At 44.6% G+C, this 15325-nt stretch overlaps 1 protein-coding gene across 1 annotated transcript in view; it reads right to left on the bottom strand.

Moving 5' to 3' along the window:
* Lrguk (leucine rich repeats and guanylate kinase domain containing) overlaps positions 1-15325 on the bottom strand; it is a 104340-nt gene that overhangs the window by 75540 nt on the left and 13475 nt on the right. Inside the window, exons 4-6 of the mRNA XM_021165014.1 lie at positions 14533-14633; positions 9238-9319; positions 2052-2176 (exon numbers count right to left, since the gene is read on the bottom strand). Coding sequence (XP_021020673.1) covers positions 2052-2176; positions 9238-9319; positions 14533-14633 — 308 coding nt within the window. The remainder of the gene's footprint in view (positions 1-2051; positions 2177-9237; positions 9320-14532; positions 14634-15325) is intronic.

The raw sequence follows: 15325 nt of genomic DNA, 5'->3' as shown, positions 1-15325 counted from the left end.
AAAATAAAGTCAAGAAAATCTCCTGAAGCAAATGTATATCATTTTAGGTTATACATTTTATTCAAATTTGGGAAAAAACAATTTTTCAATTCTCAGAATCTCAGTGAAAATAAGTAAGAGCATTTTCAGTGTTTTCTAGTCTATCCTGGGTGCTGGGTGCTGGGTGCAGGGACTAGAACAATCTATCTCACTTGTTGGCAGAAAACAAAAATGGTAAAAAGTGATAGTGTCAGTGAGAGGCCTGTGGTTATTGAAGAGCAGGAAAAAAAGGAATGCACTGTTTTAATAATAACTGTCCCCCACCCCCGTAAGCACTCATGTCTTTCCACTCTACTGCAGGTCGATGGGACTGTCAGTACAGACAAGACATGGAAAAGTCTGCAGTGGAGGCTCACAGCTGCAATCAAGTGCAATCAGGTGGCAGAGGCAAAAAGATCATCACAAGTTCAAGGCCAGCCTGGTCCTCATAGCAAGTTCCAACCAAAATGGTAAAATATAACACATATGTGCACACAAACACACACACACACACACACAGAGAGAGAGAGAGAGAGAGAGAGAGAGAGAGAGAGAGAGAGAGAGAGATGAGGAGGAGGAAGAGAAGATAAATTTCTGAGAAATTTCAAAATGGTGAGCAAAATAGCAATATACTAACAACTGCTCTTTGGATAGTTGAAATTTTCCAATGTGATTGACTTTATTTTATAACTGGAAGTTTTATATCTAATTTATTAGATTCTCCTTCACTGACATTTTGCTAGCATGCCTTAGCAGGCAGAAAACATAAAATCTCAGGTGAGCTATGAAACCTCTGTATACATGGTAGGAGAATGCCTGCCCTCTGCCCTCACTAAATTGTATGGCGGGCTAGAGGAGTCTTTACATAGCATTTTGAGCTTTAAGAGGAGCCAAGCATCAGTGATCTATGGTTAAGTAAAGAATTTCTATGTGTATGTAACCAATGTGCGCAAGAGGCTGGAGAGATGGCTCAGCAGTTAAGAGCACTAGCCACTTTTCCAGGTTCAATTCCCACTACCTGGTAGCTACACGGTAGCTCACAATTGTCTGTAACTCCAGTTTCAGGGGATTCTACATACTCTTCTTGCTTCCATGGGCACTAGGCATGAAAGCGGTACACAGATATTCACGCAGGCAAAACACTCATACACACAAAATAAAAAATAATTTTAAATTTAAAAAAATGTCCACATAACCCAATACATGAGTTCATGTTAAACACCCTCCTGTGAGAGAGACATGACATTACTAAGATGCAAGCCGTGATGAAAGGCTCCCTGCCTACCCTCTGGTGGGTATAATAAAGGCCAAGAGAACCTAAGGCTAAGAGGGAGGAGAAAAGAAAGAAAGAAGAATCCTGTATATAAACAACATCAGTCCCCTCTCTCAGATACTAGTAACCCATATCGTTAATTTATAACTATCATATGTATCTTTGAATCTTATTGGTGAACAGTCTCCATTTGCATTTGAGTTTTGGTCTCGGGGCGTGCCATAGGGCTGAAAAAGACACTTTCTTTGGGAAACGGTAATCAGATGGAATCTTTCTGACAGGAACTACGTTTTTATTCTCAGCACGACTTACAACTCCTAGAGCAGGGGACTAGCACGCATTTCTGTATGATGGGCTGCCTGAGTTCAAGTGTCTAGGAAGCATTTTGTGGTCCATTTGCATCCAGTAAAGGGTGAGCAATGAAACATATATTAAAAACTACTTGTAAAAATATACCTTCTTTCACAGCATAGAAAATCAACTATTTTTTTTTTTACCCTGGATACCAAATATGGAACTGGCTTTACTTGAACATGGACTATTGATGACATACATATACAGAAACACACAGACAAACGAAGCAAGAGAAGGAGAAGGGGAGGGGGTAGGAGGAGGGAGGGAGAAAAAAAGGGAGAGGGGCAGACATGCATGCACACCAGACACCATAAGGAGTAAAGAAAAGTTCCAAGCAGTCACAATTCAAACACTTCTTAAACAATATCCACCACTTCTACAAAGAATGATATCATGTTGGACTCACCAAAGAAAGCACTTTGATGGGTAATGTCCCTAAGCCTTTGATGGTAGTGATCTTGTTGCCAGCCAGACTAAGGTGGGTCAGGCTGATGCAGTTCTCTAGCCCAGTGATTTCTTCTATCTCGTTGTCTGTACGTGATGACTACGTTTAAGGAAAATGTTATTCAAAGTTTTTGGAAAGATCACACACACACACAAACACACACACACACACACACACAGAGTTTGGGCCAGGAAGTTGGCTGAGCAGGTAAAAATATGAGTATCCGGAGTTCAATCCCTAGGTCCAATATGGTAAAAGGAGAGAACCAATTCCTAAAAATGGTCCTTTGACATTTACACAAGCACCTTGGAAAACACACACACACACACACACACACACACACACACACACACATACACACACTAAATCAGGGTTAAATAATCACTAGAAAAATCAGACAAGAGTTTAAATAAGGGAATGTTATGTACCCCACATAGGATAAGCCCCAAATCTTGATGTATTTTTCATATAGACAAAATACCAATTCTATAAAATGATAAAGGAATAGTGGTGTGTCTCTATGTAACTCATTTAAACTACGGGAGGAAACAGCAGCTCAGAGCTGCCACCTGGGCTATGCATGCTGCCATGGGGCTCCTCTCAGGCAGGGATTTGGAAGACACGCTCATCTTACTGAGGCAATGGGAATGGGGCTTTATCACCTTGTAGGTGTCCTCTGGAGCAAATAGGAAGGCCAGTCACCACCCTCTCACAGAAGGGAGCAGTCCTTCCAATTCGTATTGGCTTCTCTTCTCTCATTCAAATACAGAAAGCTGGAAGTCTAACATCATTTGTGGTTTCTGTTCTCGCCGATCACATTTTAAGTTTATCTTGTGTCCAAAGCTGAGTTATGTACTCACTGATGAGCCACCGGGCTCCAATGGATAGTTTTAAACCCATGACCACACAGACAGCCCTTGTTAAATTCAGTGAGTCACAAAACAGAATGAAAATACATGAGTGAAGGAAAGGAGCCTGGTAAGACAGGGGTGGGGTGGAGATGAGAGTGGGTGGGGATAGAAACAGCCAGGACCCACTGTATACATGCAGGCTGTCAAAGAACAATTTTAATTGTTTTTAAAAGGGTGTGAATGAGGTATTCTTCCATTTAGAAGGCACTCATATCATCACTAAATTACAATCACATGGGGCCGTCCTCTAACTCTTAGCATGGAAATGGATAACTCAAGGCTAGGATCTAATCCAAAAAAGACCTGTACTAGGGAAAGAAATAAACAAGAAAACTGGACAAAGACATGTTACCAAATGTAGCAGAAATTTTTAGGTCTCCCTTATTGGTTCCAGATCTCACCCATGGGCAGAAACAGTTTTTGCAGTGTCCAATATGCCATCTCAAATCTCCTATGAGCAAGGTCTCTGCCAAAACCACCATGCAAACAGACACTCACAAACACTGTCTTTCAGATCCCATTTTCTTTGGGCTGGCTAAACAATGATTTTTGGAAATAGAATAAAGGCCAGTTCTTTGTGAATATGGACTCTCATGAAAGATGGACATGAAATATAGGAAATAAGAGATTAAATTATCTCCCACAGCTGTTTATGAAATATCTTTGCAGCGAGCAATTGTTGGCAACAAAAATTAAGCCACGGAAACTTCAAATAGCCATCTGCTCAGCATCAGGGAGAATGGAGTGTCTAAGCCTGATTCAGAACACTCGTGTCCTGGAAGCTTTGTTCCCACTGAGAGGAGGATGCTCCAAAACCCAGCAGAGTAACTGGATGCAGTGGGCAGGCAAGGGCAGGGAGCTCAAAGACAGGAATCCTAGCAGTGACAGTGATGCCAGGGATTCGAAGCTTGTTTCTGAGACCCCAGATGCAGCCTCAGCTCCCCTGGGACCTCCAGAAAGGAGGTGAAATGAGGGTACCTTACTGCAACCACAGCCCAGGCTCCAGCAGATTCCACTCAATGCTCAAGGTGTTTTGCAGAGCAAGGGATCTAACAAGCACTCCTGTTGAGATCAGTGCTCATGTCCTACCATTGCCTCCCACCTCCCATGCTTCACTTCCCCTTGACACAGAAGGGTGTCCAGGCACCCTAGGTTAGGCTCGCAAGTAAAGGGTATGCTGGCCCTGCATCTGCATGGATGCCACAGCCTTTCATTCAATCTACCACATAATGGAAAACTTGATGTGAAAACCATACAACTGCATCAAAGCATGCAGACTCTCCCCTTGTCATCATTCCCTAGCAATACGGCATAATGACGTTTGAGACAGCGTCTAACTCATTATACACAAGGATTTGAGCATCTGTGCCTTGGGCATCTGAGGAGTCCTGGAACACGCTCCCCAGGAATGGCCACACAGTCACCTGCTTCTTCCCCCTACTTATTCCAACAGTCACATTAAGTGTCACTGCGTGTGGTGATTCCAATCAGAACACGTGACTGGGTTGTGATGAGCTCTGAGTTCCCCGCTAGCCACTCCTTCACATCGCCCATCTTCCTTTCTTGCCCTTCCTCCTAGCATTATCTTTCCTGTTCTTTCTGGGGTCTTGGGAGTTGCTGATAAGAAGAAGTACAATCTGATAAGTCACTAAACTATTCTGATGAATTAGCTTACTGGATCAATCCTCTTAGGTGCATTATAATATTAAAAGAGGGCTATCAGGAGAAACACTCCAAGAACTCAAACTCATCACAGTTGCTTTCCAGTTCTGAAGTTTTGCCATTCTTGTGAATAAATCATTTACAGTGGAATTTTAGATTGTTCTGGAAACCAAGTGAAGGAGCCCTGTGGCGCTTAAGCATAGCCACGGCTGAGGTCTAGGGAACCCAACAATATATTTTTACATTTCGGCAATGCTGCCAGTAGTTCATAAATGCTTGACATGAATTATTCACTAGCTCAGCATTTGCTCTTATTCATTTGTCTACAATCATAAAATATGGTTTGGGTGCACAGAAAACCGTTACTGAGAAAAAAATGCCGAAATCCATCACCATTCTCTTAGTGGAGAGACCCGTGGTGAAGGCTTTAATCACAACCAATCCTGAGAGATCTCTGTCACCTTACCAGTGAAAAATGATTCTTGCCACCAGAGTGAATCTCGAGGAGGAAGGACATGTGCACATCACTTAGATGGTAGCATTAGAAAAGTCGTAAGTGCTCAGCGCACTGCAAAGTGAGCAAACCAAGAGGCTTCCCTCAGACGCGTAAACTCTCTCATCAGCTGCTTACCAGGTAGCTCCAGAAAGGTGCTGCCCACCCTGGGTCTCTGGCTCCTTTTCCATAAAATACATAAAATAATGATTAGTCTGGGTGACCTCGAAAATCCTGTCTAGATTTTAAATTCTACAACTCCTGTTTTTAACTTTCAACAACCAGTCAAGGCTTGTAAGGTAAAGAATAAACTACATCTTTACTTGATAGTAAGTACATTTACCTTGACTTGGTTTCTTGTAATTTAGGATGCTTGTCAATTAATTATCAATTATCTATACGGGGAAGGACAAAGTAATCTAATAATGATAAGCTGAGAATTTGACACCTTGTAGTTAACAATGTAGTTCAAGATATTAACACAAACTACCATAATCACTTTACATTACAAGCATAATTGGTTTAAATTATTTTCAAATGACTCAATTAAGACTTTCCAGGGTTTGGGGCTGGAGAGGTGGCTCATGGTTATGGATATGTACTGTTCTTGCACAGGACCTGAGTTTGGTTCCCAGCACCCACATTAGGCAGCTTATAACTCCAGTTCCAGGGTATCCTCTTCTGACCTCTGTGGACACTGAACACATGTGATGCACAAACAGAAAAGCAGGCGTTCACACACATCCATGCTCACGCACACACAAATAAAAAGAAATCCAGATTTTAATTCTTAGATAAAATGGACTGTTAAGCTTATTTTTACTTTTAAAAATATAAGGGGGCTGGGATTTTGGCTCTGTTGTAGAACAGTAGCCTAGCATATACAAGATCCTGAACCTGTCCTAAAGCGTGCATGTGCACACATACACACACACACACACACACACACACACACACACACACACACCACCCATACCACACATCTTTCCTGTTTGATCTATGTATATTCCTCTCAAAAATGCTTACTATAGGGGCTGGAGAGATGGCTCAGCAGTTAAGAGCATTGACTGCTCTTCCAGAGGTCCTGAGTTCAATTACCAACAACCACATGGTGGCTCACAACCATCTGTAATGGGATCTGACACCCTCTTCTGGAGTGCCTGAAGACAGCAACAGTGTACTCACATGAAATAAATAAATCTTAAAAAAAAAACCAAAAACCAAAAAAAAACCCCAAAAAACAAAACAACCACTTACTATACTGAGTTGTCTTTTTCCACTTTGTACCTAGATTGTATTTACTTTTATTAAAATTCATCTCTAGGATAGAGAACTTGTTGCTCTTGCAGAGGACCCAGGCACCACAAGAAGGCCAACAAACATCTGTTACTTTAGTTCCAGGGGACATGCCACCCTCTTCTGACCTCCATAGGCACCATACAGGCACACACGGTGCACCTACATACAGGCAGGCAGAATATTCACAAACATAAAAGTAAAGTAAGGTCAAAAAGAGCTTTTAAATAGCCCTCTCTGCTGCAGCCCGCTGGTGCCCCTGCTCCGTCGCCGCCACCGCTGTAACATTCGCTATTACCTGACAGTAGCATGATTGATGGACAGTGTCTCTTCCTGATGGGCACTCGGTGTGTCTGCATTCTTGCTATTACAGCCAACACCACAGCAAGCAAGCGCTCTTCCGCAAGCCTCCACCAGGCACACTCATGATCAACTTCACACTGTCAGCAGCGCCAGGTTCTAGTGACTGCAGACTCACCTTCATAAGAAAACTCACAGCTGTTTTCTCCAAGAGGATGAGCTAGTTTCAAGAAGCACAGACAAGTTACAAAGGGGTTCTCTTGATCTCTGTGCTTCCCAGCAGCTGCCATTTTTAGATGAGTGTGCTTCGACTACCTTTGCAGAGAGCGCACACACACAGAGCATGCACACAGAGAGAACCCCATATTTCTAGTTTCCTGGGTTGGACTGGGAAAAGGCACTAGATTTGGGAGCTGCAAAGATGCCTAAAGGCACCTGTCACCATGTTTGATGACTTGAGTTGAGTTCCTGAGACCCACATGGTGGAGAGAGAGAACTCCCAAAAGTTGTCCTCCGACCTCCAGACAGACATTGTGCTGTGTGCACTCACAAACATGCGTGTACACAAAATAAGTTACAGAATGTAATAAAAAAATTAAAAGAGTGATAGATTTCATTAAAATTTACTTGAGTTTCTTCACAGGAAAAGCAAAACAATATATTTATGGAATTTATAGAATTTTTAATATTAAATATTTGTGTAATGGCTCAAGAAGAATGGGTTTTTTTTGTTGTTGTTTTGGTTTGGGTTGGGTTTTTTTGGCTATTTGTCTCTAGTTTTTCATACATGGTTTGCAAACATGTTACACTCTATCTGCCTATGTTCTGATTTCCATTCGTCTTGACTTAACAATTACTTCTCTTTGTTTGTCAATGGTGAGAGCAGACTGCTATGCCGAATGTCAACACTTAAAAGGGAAAGCTGGCTTCTTTCTTTACGATGTCACTATATTACTTGACATGTACAAAGTGCTAATGTTTTACTTTTGCACATGGAAAGCTAAATTTATTTTAAAAATTAAAACCCTCGTGGTAGGAATGTTTTGTGTCTACAGTGTGAGGGTTATTTTCTTTGGCAGTTCTGGGCTGCACACTGAAGCTATGGTTCCAGAGCGACCATTGTCCATGCCTGACTCTACGCTGCTCTCTGGGTACCCTGAGGCCTGGACAGGGCCTCCGAGTGCTGAGCCTCTTCTGACAGGCAAGGCCCGAGGGTACAGTCAGCTTCTTAGCTTTCATGTGTACTCACACTGTCTAGACACTTGGTTCAGAGAGGCCTTGGGCAGGGCCCAAGGATCTGGATTTCTAGACAGTTCCAGGCTATGCTATGCTGGTCCCTGTGGGCAGCACTCTTCTGTGGGGCCAGAGTGAGTGGATTTCTGGGCCAGGTGGCTTCTGAGTTCCCCTTCTCTGAACACTCAGTACACATGATGGTCAAGCATGAAGTCAGGGTTCCACAGGAAGGTGTGTGTGTGTGTGTGTGTGTGTGTGTCTGATTTGCCATGGAAACATTTTGTTTAAATTCTTATCTGGGTGTCTCCATTGGGCTGATCATGAGCACCACCTAACTGCTCACTCCCTGATTATTGACATCTGTCTTACAGTTCAAAAGGGAGTGTGGCTGTGTTCTAGCTCTCCCCCTGGAAGAAAGCCTTTCTCTACAAAATACATCTCCAAACGCTCCACTTCTGAAGTCTCAGACTTAACACAAACAGGCTGCTGCCTCATCCCTGGAATGAGACACTCAGGGGTAATCAACTCAGCCTCCATTCTGCCCCACCCCCACCCCGACCGCCCACAATTCTCAAGTGGAGAGGACGATACTTGCTGAGCAACAGAAGGCATTGCTCTCTTATTACCCAGAGAGCATCAGTCCCTGGTGTAAAGGAGACTCAAGCTCATTAGAGTCACAGATCTTCAGTTAACTCTTTAGGCGACACAAGCTGAAGTTGGCATTCTGTCTGCATGGGAGCCTGACTCGTGCAATGCATGCATGCATGATCCTGAAGGAACCTGCACATCAAAAACTCGACTTTTGTTTTGAGTTAAACATGTTTTAAATATACTCAAAGGGATGGAGGTATAGGTCTGTAGTAGAGCACTTAACCAAGCATGTCCCCAGTAGGAAGGTAGACAGACAGACAGGTAAAATACTAAGACACCTTGCTTTATTTAAAAGCAGAAGTATGAATTCCTCTGTAGAATGACTACTCATTTTCCTGATGATAAATCTAAGTTTTCAGACTCTGAATTTGTATAAAATAAGACAAAGGCTTAAGTAAGGCTGAAGAAACACGTTCCTTAGACAGAACTTTGTTTTAGTTGAAGAATCAAGAGCAATCTTTGTTCTATGACTGCCTATTCTTAGTTACGTGAGCCGCACTCTTCCGGGAATCACTTCTCTGGTGCCTTTCCACGTCGTTTGTGGCAGCCTCTTCAGTGGGGCCACTCACCATCGTCTCCCCTTCCCACAGTCAAAGGATACTGTCCAAAATTAGTTGAGTGAGAGTATGGTACGCTGACAGGTCATACATCTCGGAAATCAGGTTGGAGGAAAAATCCACCTTCTAGTGACAAAAAAAAAAAAGAGAAAGGAAGAAGGTTACATGTTGTCTCCCTTCAGGCTCACTACGGTGTTTAACAGCAGAAGAGAAGACATGCTTCTGGGCACAGACTTAGAATCGACTCCTGCAGGTGCACTAGAGTCAAACCCAGCAACCCCCTCTCTGTCTTGTGTTGTTGGTTTGCTTGTTTTTTCCCTCTGTCTTTTCTAACCTGGACCCTAACTGTCACCATCTTGAGAAGGAACTGAGGAGGAAAGTCTTCTTCGTGGCCCGGAGGATTGATCCACAATCTGATCCTCCCTCTCCCTCCCTCCTGTGGCCTCCAGGGTCTCACCCACCAATAGACCAGGCTGGCCTTGAACTCAGAGATCTGCCTGCCTCTGCCTCCAGTGCTGGGATCAAAGGCGTGAGCCGCCGTGCCCCACTCACTCTTTCCTTCTCAGCTGTACTTCAAGCTTCCTTGGTCTTCCTCCAGGATTTAGTTCAGCTTCACCCATAGCACCATGTCCCCAGTTTTCTCTAATACCCAGCAGACCACATTCACTTCCCGTCTGTGCATGCACATCTTCTTCTTCTGTCTGCCAGACACTGTCCCATGCCACCCCTGACTGTCGGGGCAGCAGTCCTTACAAGCTCTCGGGCTTCTGCTTAATATCCTTTTTCAAAATGAGTCGTTTAGACAGGCATTTGTCAGCAACATCCCTTGACCCTAGTCTAGAGTGAGATTAAAAACAAACTAACCAATTAAATAAATAGCCTTGCCTAATTTCATTTACTAGAAAAAAAAAACTTTAAAAAATAGCAAGAAAACTCAAGAATTTTGAAACAGTATATTGAACACTCCACGAGGATGTTACAGTCTCCTTCTGGAAGGTCATCAGGCGGATACTGAATAAACACGGCCCCTCTTGTGCGCTTTAAGTCAGTGAGTGCACTTCCCCCAGACTAAGACTATGGTTTCGTGGACTAAATCCTAGAAAGCCCTGTGAGGCAAGAACAGACCACTGGCCGGGACAGTTACAGCTCGAACGGGAAGGGAGGACTATACCGTCAGTGAGCCAGTGCTGCACAGCACCGGGAGGAGGAGAGTGTGACATCAACAGTTTTGGCGCCATGAATCCAAATGGAAACTTTGGCCTGCACACATGAGGGGTATGGGAAAGGCATTACGGTATGACATCAGCCAAGGTGGCATGGCAGAAACAGAGTTCAACATTCACCCTTTTTGCTTTTACGTAATAGTGATAGACTGGAAGTAAGGCCTTATATACAACAGGGGTCTCCATTCTTATGCCATAACACAGCATGCACACATGCCTGAGCCAAGGCTGTACGTCAACACGATGTCTTCTATGTATCTGTGATGTTAGGTTTTTGAGCAATTTCAAAAGGTTATTTTTTTCCTATGATTCCCATTGAAACCTACAGTTCATACAAGACACCCACCAAATCAAATGAACAGTTTCACCTGCTAAGATCAAGTATATGAAAAGTTATTTATTTTAACCACTGTGCCAGCTCTTCGGCCCTGAGATCAAAATGTTTCAAGTAACACAAACATGTAAGTACAAAGTTCTGCCCCTTACAAAGGAAATGCATGCTTTCTCTTGTTGGTGGCACAAGCTTCACCAGTATGACAGAGGAAAGAAGCCTATCTTCTCAAGTGTGTGAGGGAGTTGTTCTATTTCAGCTTGTTTTATAGAAAACGGTGGACCCTGGACTCTTAGTGGTTCTTCCGTCTCCCTCCACAGCTTAAGTAAGACTCTTAACCATTTTGTGCTTTGGTGTTTTCATCCACAGATAGGCCAGTATCAGCTGGCTCACAGCTTTGTTGGATTAAATAAGACAATGTATTGATGTCAGCAGAAAGCCTTAGCATGGGACTGCGCAGGCGCCCTAGCATTGGACAGACCTCATTGGAGGCAGTCTGGTACACAGCACGCACTTCTCTGGGAGACTGGATATAAATTCTCCAAGAAGTTAGACCCCTGAAGGTGGAACATGTGGTTTGTTTGGTTGACTTGCAAGGTCTTCTGGAGAGGGGGTGGGGGTGAGAAGAAACTCCTAGAATAACATCTGAGGGGAGGGTCAGGCTTCTCCTGTGACCTACTTCCCTGGGATGCAAAGCAAAAAGGGCAGCCGAGGAGACTGAGCTGTTTAACTCTGCAAATGCAGCTCTTGATATGCTCAGAGCCCCTGCTGAGTACAGACAGGCTTCTGAGGCGGCCTCTCTGGACAAAGGAATATTGCCCAGGAGAGGTGGGTGGCGGGAAGAGAGGGAGACAGAGAGTCTGTGTGTCTCTGTGTGTGTCTGTGTGTATTTGTGTCTATGTGTGTGTCTGTCTCTGTATGTGTTTGTGTGTCTGTTTGTGTCTGCCTCTGTGTGTGTGTGTTTGTGTGTCTATCTGTCTCTGTGAGTGTGTCTGTCTGTCTGTCTGTTTGTCTGTGTGTACATGTGTGTGAGAGTGTGCATGTGTGTTGATCAAAGCAGAATGACAGAATGACTGGAAACTACAGAAAAGACCACAGTGTTTTGACGTCAGTATGAAGAATGCCAAATTCTTGATTCCATATAGACTTTCATTTTGGTCCAGGCCTAAGTTAGAAGACTTTGGATCTAAGTTAACTAGGTTTATAAACAAAATAAATCTAAAATAAAAGGTAAGAGTTGTCCGTTCATTCCTTAAAATAATGTTTTTGTTAAATATTTGAGACTAACAAAAGGAAGCTTAGCCCATGTTCTTGGACAATGGTTCTCCAATTGGTTAGAATATTGGGCTCATCTGGGGGCCATTTATCAAGTCCAAAACCCCAGGCCTTTCCTTGAGCCTCCTAAATCAGATATTCTGGCAATGGGATCTAAGTTCCCCCAAGTGATCCCGGTGGTGAAAGGCCTAGAAACCAGCACCCTGTGACCCATGCACACAGCACGGCCCATGCACGCTGCAGCCACCCTGACAGCCAACTGGACCAGAAAGCTTAATCTCAGACACAGCTCCCACCAAACTGCCCAGTTAGAACCACAGGTGACCTGGGCAAACGGCTCTCCACACATAGCTAACTCTTTCCCAAACCACTATCCATACATGATTCACTCCTGCCTTCAAAGACCAAGCTCAAAAACAAGTACAGGAGACAAACATGGAGGTGGTGAGGAGGAGGCCCCCACCTCTCTCTGGGGCACTGCTCAGGTGGTCAGCTCTGTTAAGCTCTATTTAAAATCACAGGTGTGTAGATCGTAAGTTCATAAAATTCTTCTTGTAAGCATTCCTTCTGGTGGATGTTTTTCTGTAAGCAAGGTAAGAGGTAGGGGATAGGACAATCTGGCCCCCTAACTGACAGCTGTCAGACTCTCTTGTGATGCCCGGCCACCTTGACAAAAGAAACGTTAGGCAGCCAGCCAGCCAGCCTATCCTTATGCCAGCACCAGTCATTTTGAGCAACCCTTAGAAGCCTTACAAAAGGCACAGCTTCAGCCAGGGCTGCTTCGCTTTTACACCAGACTTGTTTGTTTGTTTGTTTGTTTGTTTGTTTGTTTGTTTTTGTCATCACAACTCAGGATGGCCTTGCCATCATCTCCACCTAGGTTCGAGGAGGCTCACTTCCCTGACAGCCTAGCTGGGAGACTGTTCTAACTGGTGGGGAAGTAGGGAGGCTGTTCACTGGTGCAAACACAACCCTTCATTTGCATGCAAGGTGAGCTGTGATTGGTCCAACACTCCTTCTCTGGCTCTAAGAGCCGGCTGTTCAGGTTCCAGGAGCAAGCTGGCTGAGAGACCCACTCCTGTGCTGGCTCCACTGGTTACATACAGCGGCAGGCCCAACCAAGGCTTCGATGAGGGGTGAGCCAGGGACGTGAAGAAGGAGGCAACAGAGACAGGGAGCAGCAATATTAGAAGAAGCATCAAAGCAATGGCAGCAACCGCTGTACAGCTAATGAGCCAAGTGACAAAAGGCAGGGCATCAGGCTGCTTGATCGCTGAAGAAGAGGCAGCATGGCCGGCTGAGAGAATGGTCAGAGCAGGAATAGGGTGACCAAAGAAACTAGGGGAGACAGGGAGCAGAGGCTGAAGCCGACAGAGACTGGAAGGCTAGAAGAGCCAGAGAATGGAAACAGCTGGCCACTGTCACTGAAGAGTTCCAGAGCCCTGTCAAGTCTTTAGGGTCCAGAGTCAGCTACCACATGCCCTGGAATTCTATCTAGCACTAGTCACTGTCAAAGGCTGAGAGAAACCCTGCTAACCAGGCCTTACTAGAAGCTGCGGTGTCAACTGCTGCCAAAGGCTCTCTATGGAGGTCTGACCTCCCAGGCTACACGGGAGCCTACACAAGGCTTGCAGGGGCTCTAACAGCACAGGGTGCTGCATGCTGCTGCTCCCACGTATGCTGTGCTGCAGGCTGCTGTCAAACACTAGGGAACAAAAGCAGCCAGACGCCAGCACTGAGAGAGCCTGCATTGCTGAACGTGATGGCTATCTGGGCTGAGCCAGCCGACTCGTAATAAAAGCATCTTTTCACTAAAAAGCCAAAGTTGGATAGGCAAGAGGACAGAGTGTGCACCCAGGAAAACATTATCACTTTTTCAGATAGACTCATGCTGCTGTAAGAAAAGAAACACAACAGCCATGGCTACTTAGAGCAAAGGTGCTGTGTGTGGTGGCTCATGCCTGAGCTCCCAGCTTCCGGGAGCCTGCGGCAGGAAGGGAAGAAGTTCGAGGCCAACTGGAACTGCACAACAAGACCTACGTCTCCAAACCAAAGAAATAATAATCAATTAAAATCCTATTTTTAACCTAAGAAAATAAAATGGGTGGGCAGTGGTGGTGAACACCTTTAGTCTCAGGCACTTGGAGGGCAGAGGCAGGCAGAGTTCTACAAGTTTGAGGCCAGCCTGGTCAACAGAGTGAGTTCCAGGGCAACCAGAGCTACACAGAGAACCCCTGTCTCGAAAATCCAAAAAGAAGAGAAGAGAAAAGACAAGACAAGACATATGTCCAAGAAAACAGAAGGAAGCTGCTCTTTGAACATAAGTTCTCAAGGATAAGTTGTTGGAGCATCTTTTGGCAAGGCCAGCTGTACAGACACTTGTCTGTGTTCCAATGCAGACACCCATACTCCTAGTCTGCATCTGCCCAGCTCTCTGTTAGCTCTCTCCACATTGTTCAAGTGCGGTGGCAACCACTTACCGGATGTGATTAGTGTACTGATAAGTGTACCTTGAGATTTTGGGGTGGTTTGAAATTGAAGAAGGCAGTCAGCTTGTTCTGAGAAGCATTTAGTTCTAGAAGATACGGCATGCAGCTCACACAAGACAAATCTGGGGGGCAAAAACGGCAAACCAATAAGATACTGGGAAAAGCCATTAAGCACGTTATATCAGAACACATATATTTTTCCCCAGACAGGATCTCACTCTGTAGCCCTGGCTGTCCTGGAACTCCCTGGAGACCAGGCTAACCTAGAACTTAGAGGAATCTGCCTGCCTCTGACTTCCAAGTGCTGGGATCAAAGGACTGCACTACCACACCTGGCCCATGTCGGAATAATTTTTAATTATGATGGGTACAAGCACATCTCTAATATTTCAGCTTAGTCAAATTAGTAAAATCAGGAATATGTGAAGTACTTTTTTTCCAAAGATATATTTATTTATTTTATGTATCTGAGAACACTGTAGCTGTCTTCAGACACACCAGAAGAGGGCATGAGAGCCCATTACAGATGGTTGTGAGCCACCATGTGGTTGCTGGGAATTGAACTCAGGACCTCTGGCAGAGCAGTCAGTGCTCTTAAGCGCTGAGTCATCTCTCCATCCTGTGAAGTACTTTTTAAAGTGTAGGGCAGACAAAAGCAGGCATGTCTGGGGTCTAGGGGAAGGCAGAGGGTAAATAAGAGGGAGAGGAACCACAGGACACACTTTGTTATGATGTCCTAACAGTATCCAACACAGTCTGAGCTGACTTAGAGAATCAGTGATTTCTCTTTCTCCTCTAGGCCCTACCCACTCCC

The sequence above is a fragment of the Mus caroli genome, chromosome 6 (genome assembly GCF_900094665.2).
Source record: "Mus caroli chromosome 6, CAROLI_EIJ_v1.1, whole genome shotgun sequence".
Lineage (NCBI taxonomy): Eukaryota > Metazoa > Chordata > Mammalia > Rodentia > Muridae > Mus > Mus caroli.
This window is presented reverse-complemented; position numbering and strand designations above follow the sequence as displayed.